Source organism: Eschrichtius robustus, chromosome 3, assembly GCF_028021215.1.
Source record: "Eschrichtius robustus isolate mEscRob2 chromosome 3, mEscRob2.pri, whole genome shotgun sequence".
In the NCBI taxonomy this organism is placed as follows: domain Eukaryota; kingdom Metazoa; phylum Chordata; class Mammalia; order Artiodactyla; family Eschrichtiidae; genus Eschrichtius; species Eschrichtius robustus.
In genome coordinates, this window is record NC_090826.1 from 36312891 (window position 1) to 36321834 (window position 8944).

Below are 8944 nucleotides of genomic sequence, written 5' to 3' on the forward strand. Positions count from 1 at the left end.
CTTCTAGTTTGGAAGATTGAGTAGACAGCAGAGGTTAGGGAACACAGAAGGAGGAGCAGATCTGGGGGAACCAGAAACAACTGAGATGTCCAACAACAGAGGGGTTGCTTACATAGGCTATGGGACATCCCTGGGACATCCCTCCAGCCTACAGGGTTGGTTTGTGACTTTCTCCAGCAGTACTCAGGAGCCCAGTTGTAAGGGTGGGAAAGGTGGATGTATGGGTTGATCTAAGTTCGTGGTTCCCCTGGGCTAGGACAATAGAATGACAAGGGGCAGGGAGTTGAGGGTGCTCACGAGAGAGTAGCTGAAGCGATATACTCAAGGGACTAGACCAGGGAGGGCTCGTGTACTGAACAGAAAGGCAGGGCTGGGAACTAGAGGAAGGAAGAGAGGTAGAAGGAGAGGAATTTGTGGCCCTGGAGTGGACCCTGGGGTGTCAGGTTTCAGAGCTGATGCCTCTCCAGTCTGGTACTGAGATCCCTCAGGGAAGAATCATCCCATTCTGCAATTAAAGAACTGAAGCTTAGAGAGCTTGTCACCTGCCCAAAGTCACCCAACTCCATCGGTGGCAGAACTGGGGTTGGAGTGTTGTTTCTGCTCTGCCATACTAGCTCACATTCTGTCTTTATTTTTCAGGTTCACTTTAGAACAGTTGACTGAGAGCGAGGAAATTCAGCAGAAGGGAAAGGAGGCGAGCCCAGCAGAGCAGATAGGAGAGAGAGGGCAGGCTCCTCCTGGGCCCCTCAGTAGCAGCAAAGGGGAGGGGTACTGCTGGGCCGTTGGGTCTTCCTCGTGGCCCAAGACGCCGCCCCCCCCACCCCCCACCCCCGGCCCAAGGCCAGAGCAGCACAGCCCAGTGCCCCACGCCCTGTGCCCCGCCCTGCAGCTCACTTGGTATCCTCCATCCACACTGGCCCCACTGTGTGCTCGTTGTGCCCTACCATGTACCTTGTCTCTGCCACACATCCTGTGTCCCCAGCACCCACCAGGTGGTCCGTCCTCCAGCCGTGTTTCTTCCCCATGCCCCAGGCTCCCTGTACATATCTCATGCCCCCCACCTTGTTTCTCATTAGCCTGTACACACTTTGGGTCCCCACCACTCACCCAGTCCCATCACAAGCTGTGTGCCCGCTCATGCCCACTTGTGCTGTGTCTACAGAGCGCATCAGATGGCTTCTGGAAATCTGTGGCCACTCGGGTGCCCAAGGAACCCCCTGAGATTCGCATCCTCAACCCATATTTCATCCAGGAAGCCGCCTTCACCCTCATCGGACTGCCTTTCAACAACGGCCTCATGGGCCGCGGGGTGAGATGTCTGGATCCTGGGAGAGGTAGAAGGGGACCTGGGCCAGAGGTGCCTTGGGAAGGAAGGACAGGGCGGCAGGGTGGGGACAGAGGATTCAGTTCTCAGGAGCAGAGCTGAGCTCTGGAGAGCTTCGCTGAGGGTCTCAGCCTCACTCTGCACCCCCTTCCCCTCCATCCAGAACATCCCGACCCTCGGCAGTGTGGCAGTGACCATGGCACTACACGGCTGTGATGAGGTGGCAGTTGCAGGCTTCGGCTACGACATGAGCACACCCAATGCACCCCTGCACTACTATGAGACCGTGCGCATGGCAGCCATCAAAGAGGTGCAGGGCTGGGCGGGGGGCAGTCCCTGGGCAGGGCGAGGGAGGGGTCAGTGCCAGCACGAAGGACAGACTCTGATTGCGTGTGTACAAATGAATGGTCAAGGGACGAGCCAGCTTCGGGTCTGGCTGCTCAGAGCTCCCTGAAAGGCCCTGACCCACCCTCAGCTAAGTTGGGTCACCAGGCATCCATCCCTGCCTGCAGGCCTCTGACCACCAAGCATCCTTCTCCCTGAACTTCCCCTCCCTGGCCCTCTCCTTGTCCTGGTCCAACCCCTGCCTCCTCCTTGCTGCTCCCCAGCCATCACATGCCCATCTTGGAGCAAGCTCACAGCCCTCCTCTCTGCTTCGATTCTCCTCTTCCCTCAGAGGACCTCCTCACCCCCTCAAACAACCCACAGACCTTACCTCTCCGTGCCAGGATGCCCCCATACCTCCTCCACCCTTCCCCATGGCCAAGCACTAAAGCTTTCTAGCACCCAGAGTTGCTTCCCGGGTGATTCATATGTTCAGGTACCTTAAGTTCTCCCAGTCAGCTAGCCTCTCCTGGCACCTCTCCCTTCACAGCAAGAGCCCACGTGGAAAATCGAAATGCCTCTTACAGCACCCTTTGCTTCTACCACTCATCTCCCGCTGCTCCCAGCCTGGACCCTGGGCGTCTGGGGCTTGTGCTTTGAGCAGCTTCTCTACTCCTGCATCTGGGTGGCGAAGGTTGCTAGTGTCAATATCCCGGAGTCCGAGCAGACTCACGGTTCAGCCAGCGCTCGTCCCTGCTCATCAGTCTCTCACATGCCTGTCTCCAACCCCACTGCACTGTTCAGGCCTTATGCTCCCCAAAGCTCCCTCCCTCCCTCCCCTCCTCCACCTCCTCCACCGTGAGAAAACTGGAGAAAACTGCAGCCCCAGGGGTGCTCTGCCCCTTCGCCCTCCTCACTCCCACTCACCCTTCGCCCCTCGCAGCCTGGCTTCCCCCTTCACCTGACATACCTCCCACCAAGGTCACCAGTGACTCAAGGCTGCCGAGTCCAAGGGACACGCATCAGTCAGTCCCGCCTTTTCTGATCGCTCTGAAACACTTTCTTTGTTGACCGGCCCTTCCTGAGACGCTCTCCTGCTTAGACTCTGAGTCGGTCATTTCAGTGCTCCTCCTGTTTCCCTCGCCAGGCTCTCTCATTCTCTTCCTCCGTGTCCTGGATTTCGGTGCATCCCTTAAGAGTCAGCATTAGCTAGGGCTCCATCCTAGACGGTCTTCTCTTCTCACTCCACATGTTTCCCAGGAGATTCACATCCCCATCCTTGGCTTCCGTTCCCATCCATATTGTCTTAGGCTTTTTGGGTTCATTCAGGCGGGCTCGAGTAATTGCGAGTTATTTCAAGGAAATAAGAGAGACTTGGGAATCTCATGAGAAGCCAGAAATAGCCTTACAGCTGGGCCTCCTGTTGCCTGGAATGGGGTTCAGAAGTGGGAAGCTCATCTTGGGTCCAGGAGAGCCCCTGACCTGTCTTAGCCCCTCAGCAGTGGCTCCAGCCCTGCCTCGTTTTCACCAGGACCCTGGTGGTCTCTCCGTCTCTGCCTCTCTTCACATATCTTCTTGCTGCTTCGTCCCCTGCCAGCACCCATTCCAAACTTCTCTCACTGCTTTTACCTGCCCCCTGGCTTCTGTTTACTCCTATATTTGGTCTCTTACATATTCCTTTTATATAAACTTTATGTAAAAGTTTTAGGCAGAAGGTGAGAGGCTGCAGACATAGGCAGTAGCTGGATCATGAAGGGCTTTCTCTGCCACGGTAAGGAGCGTGGACTTCGCTCTGAAGGCAGGAGGGAGCCATGGACCAGTTTTAGGCTGTAGATTAGCATGTAGTAGGGTCACTGTGGCTGCAGCGTGACCTAGAGGGTTCCAGGCAAGAACAGAAACCAGTGGGGACACTGTCTCAGCAGTCTAGGCAAGAGATGAAGGATCCTGCCCTGGAACTGTTCAGTGATGATGGGAAGACAGAGGTAAGAAACGGTTAGGATTTTAAATCAGCAAGGCCTGGAGGTGGCCTCCATGCAGGAATGAGGTGGAAGGACACCACCTTCCCTGAGGTGCCCAGTGGAGGCTGTTCCCTTTCTGCCACCTGCCACATCTCAGTTGTCAGGCCATTGCCCCCGCCCCCCTTCCTCATCCTGTAGAACCGCCTGGCTCTGAGGCTCACGGCATCTGCTGCACCACCTCCATGTGGAGTGCTGAGTGCTGGCAATGAAATCAAATGGCCTGGGTTCAGAGCCTGGCTCTGTACCTTCCTTTGCTTATCAATACAAGGAAGGGGTAATGTTAGGTCTGGGAAAGAGTCGATGTGATAATGTATAGAAGAGGCCTGGCCATGGTAAGCGCCCATACGTGTTAGCCACTATTATTAATATTAATGTTTTCACCCCTACTTACTCTTGTTACCTCTCAGCACCCTAGAGAAGTCACTGAAATGCTGTTGCTTGGGTGTAGGGTCCCTGTTGTCACCTCGGGGTGTCTTCGGTAGGCAAGTGAACCATTCCGTGCCCTGGCCCCACCGTTGCTTCACCTCCACCCGACTCATCAGTCCATTCTCCAGGCCCAGTGAGAGCCTGGGGATGTGAAGACAGTGGGGCGAGGACCGAATGCCGGCAGGATATGTGAGGGGTGTCAGAGGCGTTCATAAAGGAGGAGAGGACTTCCCTGGCGGTCTAGTGGTTAAGACTCCACACTTCCAATGCAGGGGGTGCTGGTCTGATCCCTGGTCGGGGAACTAAGATCCCACATGCTGCGCAGCACACCCAAAAAATTAAAACAAAACAAAACAAAACAAAAAACATAAAGGAGGAGAGAGTAGAGAAGGGTTAGAAGTTGCAGGGTTGGGGAATTCTCTGGCGGTCCAGTGGTTAGGACTCTGCGCTTTCACTGCTAACACCTTGTAAGCTGTGCGGCGTGGCCAAAAAAACAGAAGATGCAGGGTCGTGGAGACCAAAGGAGGGAGTGCCTACAATGTCCAGCACTGCAAGGAAGTCCCAGAAGATGTGTGCTGAGAAGTGGCCGTCAGATGTACCAGCCCCGAGGGACTGAGCAGTAGCCAGAGGTTGAAGTGGGCTCGCACAGGAGTCTGCCATGGGAGGGAAATCTGGGCTGGAAATGAGGATCTGTGGGTTGTGAGCACAGCTGCTTTTCAGATACAGGGGAGGCACGGATGAGGTTTCCCAGGGAGATGACAGAGGAGGACGTGTGACGGTCAGGGCAGAACCCTGGGGGCAAAGAGATAAAGATGGGAAAAGAGCTGTGAGAAGGAAGGCTCCTCTGCGAGCGTGGTCTCTGCATCCAAAGTCAGGGGTCCTGGTGAGGCTCCCAGAATCCTGCCCCAGCCCGTGGACAATGCAGACAGCGTAGTGAGGAGAGCGCTGTAAGCTCCTGTGCTGTGTGCACCAGGGAGAGATTGGGAAAAGAGCGCCAGAGAGGCGGTGTTGCCTGGTCGGAGAGAGAGATGCATCCAGGCAGACTTTTTTGTTTGCTCTGTTATTACGAACTTTGTCAAACGTATTCAAAGTATAGAGAGTAAAATAATGCACTCCCACGTACTGTCACCTCCCTCCCCCAGGTATCAACATGCGGCCGGTGTTGCTCAATCTGCTCTTCCTCTCACGCCTCCCCTCCCTGCTGGTTATTGGGAAAGAAGTCTCAGACATCGTATCATGCCAGCCATAAACATTTCAGTAAATTTCTCTAAAAGATAAGGACGATTTTTTTCAATATTATACCATTATCACACCTGGAAATTTAACAATAATTCCTTGATATCATCAGATATCCAGTCCTCTGCTGACCTTTCAACCCTCAGGGACTCCCAGTGGGTGTTCTTGAAACTGACCCATCAGATTGGTTACTTCTCCCTGGGGAGTGATGCCGGCATGGGCTAAGTAAAGAGCTGTATGAGTTTCTATGCTCGCTTGGATCCTGGCCCTGCCATTCTTCCATGCCTCCATTTTCTTACCTGGAAAATCTAATTTCATTCAACACATATGTACTGAGCACCTACTCTGTGCTAATCAGTCCCTGCCTTCAAAGACAGACAGTGAGCCAGATGTTTGAATCTTCAAGGAATGAGGGTGAGTCACCCAGTGGTCTGCAACGAGGACGGGCAGTTTGCAGACGGCCGAGGATAATGCCAGGAGCCAAAGGAGCCAGACGTTCAAGGGAGTACACAGGGACAGTTGTGCAGATGCAGCAACAAAGAGTGAGGAAGAGCCTGCCACCTCCAGGCGCCATGAGTGTGGATGTGAGGGAAGAAAGAGCGTATCTGGGGGATGCTGTCCTTGGGGGCAGCCAGGTTTGTGGTTAGCACAGGAAGTTGAAGGGGGTGTTCAGAGAAGAGGAATATAGGGGATTTTGCCCAAGTTTCAGACTGAAAAGATTTGGAAGGTTGGAGGAGGTTGACTGGGTCAGATAAGGACCAGATAAGAGCTGTAAGTTCTCCACACCGGTAAGTAGTGGCTGTGAACATCCCAGGGTGAGCCTCAGCGCTGACGGACGCAACAGAGCGGTCAGCTGTGTCCAGACTGTGACAAGGCCATTGGCTTTCGTTGTTCCTTTATTCATTCAATCCTGTTTCATTCTTTGAGAGACTTAGTCATCACAGCTTCCTGGTGAGAGTACTGGGGAAAGGAGAGAACCTGAGCCTGGGTGCAGTCTTCCCCAGGAAAGCCCTGGAAGGCAGCGTCTTCCCTGCAATTTTCATATTAACCGTTAAGATGGGCCTCTGGCCCCCTGGCTCCTCTGGTCTGAGAGGCAGGATTTCATCAGCGGCCCCCAGGCCTGGAGAGTGGATTGCAGCAGGCCAGAGAATGACTAAGCCACCCCGCACGGTTCCCTTTCCAGCAGGGCCCAACCCCAGGCCTGGGCCGGACCTAAGTGACTCACATTGCCTGACCTCAGGGTGCCTAGGACCTAGGGGCCTGGAGAAGCCGCCGGGCAAGGACAGGTGGAAGGAGTGAGAACCAGGTTGGAAAGCCTACATCTCTAAGACTTGGAAGAAGTTAAGAGGCCGGGTAAAGGGGTTAGAAGGTTATTTTCTCCAGGTCCTGGGAAGGGAGGAGGGTGAGCTGTGGCACCTCTAGGGCAGACGTCCCACAGTCAGAGCATCGGAGGGTGGCGGTCGGAAGTGGGCATGGAGCCCTGGGAACCTGCGTTCTAGCAGGGCCACATCCCAGCAGCCACCTGGGCTGCCCAGCTGACCACTGCTCCATCTTTCCTTTCAGTCCTGGACGCACAACATTCAGCGAGAGAAAGAGTTTCTGCGGAAGCTGGTGAAAGCGCATGTCATAACTGACCTAACCAGTGGCATCTGAGGTGGACCCAGCACGTGGCCACAGAAGTCCAGCCACCGCCACCTGCCCACTTCATTGGCCTCGGTCTGGCTCTGCCTGAGAGGTGCGGGAGCCTTCAGACCCAGAGAAGGACAGTGCCAAGTGGCCCCAGGGGTGGTGAGGCCTTGGTGGGGCAGCCAGAGCTATGTCTGCTCAGAGGCCAGCCTCAGAGACCAGCACTAGGCCTCACTCTCAGCCTGGGTCCTTGAAGCCAGAGGGCCAGGAGGCCACTGGCCATGCCCAGCGGGCCCAGCATGCAGGAGGCGGACATTAGGCAGCAAGGCTGCCGCCAGAATCATTTCTCCAATCAGTGTTCGGTGTATTATCATTTTGTGAATTTGGGGTGGGGGGAGGGTAGGGATAATTTATTTTTCAATAAGGTTGGAGATGTCAAGTTTGGTCTACTGGCCGTGCAGAAGGAGACCCACTAAAGGGCCCCTCAGGCAGTGGTACCAATGGGCTCCCTGTAGAGTGGGAGTGCCAGGACTAGCCTGTGCCCTGCTCCGGGGCTACAGGGAGGTGGGCAGGATCTCAGGCCAGCCCCCTCCAGCTCATGACACTGTTTGGCCTTTCTTGGGGAGCAGATGGGATAGTCCCGCTCAGCAGCCCCCAGCTGTCCCACAGGGAAACCCTGGAGCCATCCTTTAAGCCAACAAGATGCCCCTGGGCTTGAGTGGAGAGAACTTCAGAGCTCGGGCGGTGAGGCCTGGCCCAACCTGATGGGAATGCCCCTCCCTCCCCAACTGCAGCCGACCCATAGGACACTGCCCCAGGCCTGGAGTGACCAACTTGGCAGCTGTTCTGGGTTTCAGCAGTGAGACTGCCAGGTCCTTGGGTTCTGCCTTTAGCCTGGACCAGAGGGAAGTGAGGCTCAAGGACCTCACCCAGGCTGTGGCAGCCATCCTGAGCAGCCATCATGGAAGCAATAAAGCTCTTCCCTGAACCTGGCCTCCTCTTGCTTTCTCTGACTTTCCTGGAAGAAACAGGAACCTGGGGCCTCAGCAAGTATGCTAAACCCAAGGGCCATCTCTCCAGCCCTCCTGGGTCCCTTTCACTTCTCGTGTTAGCTGAAGGACCTGGGTAGCCACCTAGGGGCCTTCTGGAGCCTCTCCTGTCCTATAGCCGTCCTGCACCCTCTTTGCCTTAAGAGAGGCAGTCCAGGGGCATCAGGACATGCCCCAGAATCTACCCTGCTGCCTCCTACAGGAGCCAGAGTTCAGGGGATTGAAGCCCCAGCCCGAGCACAGTGCCTCTGGGTCACCACAGCCCCAGCACTACAGGGACAGATGTTCCTGCAAGCACAGGAAAGTTGCACGGCCGAGCCCCCAGCACAGGGACCTAAACCACTCCCGGCAGCTCCGCTGAGCCCTGGAAAGACACGCCCTCCCCCTTAGCACACAGGCACCCGGTCTCCCCTCAGGACCCCTCTTTCTGCACAGAAGAGGAAGGCACAGCCCATCTCTAGGACCCCTCTGGCAAACATTATTTTATTATTATTTTTTAAATTTATTTTATTATTATTGTTTTATTTTTATTTATTTTTGGCTGAGTTGGGTCTGTTGCTGTGAGCGGGCTTTTCTCTAGTTGCGGCGAGCAGGGGCTACTCTTCGTTGCAGTGCGCGGGCTTCTCATTGTGGTGGCTTCTCTTGTTGCGGAGCACGGGCTCTAGGCGCGTGGGCTCAGTAGTTGTGGCTCGCGGGCTTAGTTGCTCCGCTGCATGTGGGATCTTCCCGGACCAGGGCTCAAACCCGTGTCCCCTGCATTGGTCTTAACCACGGCGCCACCAGGGAAGCCCCTCTGGCAAACATTAGAAAGGGCATCCCAACCTTACCCCCTAGAGCCCTGGAATCTGCTCTCTCCCTTCCCCAGCATTCCCAGGCAGGCCTGAGAAAGGCCAACGCACTCCTGCCCCTGAGGCCATAGGCCTGGGAGTGAGCTTCCTGCC

At 55.5% G+C, this 8944-nt stretch overlaps 1 protein-coding gene across 5 annotated transcripts in view; it reads left to right on the top strand.

Moving 5' to 3' along the window:
* The window catches only part of ST3GAL3 (ST3 beta-galactoside alpha-2,3-sialyltransferase 3), a 236181-nt gene extending 228239 nt beyond the window's left edge, over window positions 1-7942 (top strand). For 3 of the 5 annotated variants that reach the window (XM_068539708.1, XM_068539709.1, XM_068539710.1), the window contains 3 exons: window positions 1163-1309; window positions 1488-1634; window positions 6892-7942. In XM_068539708.1, the coding sequence (XP_068395809.1) occupies window positions 1163-1309; window positions 1488-1634; window positions 6892-6981 (384 nt within the window). In that variant the 3' untranslated portion in view covers window positions 6982-7942. The other 2 variants (XM_068539711.1, XM_068539712.1) reach the window with 2 other exon arrangements.
* Window positions 7943-8944: the final 1002 nt, after the last annotated feature.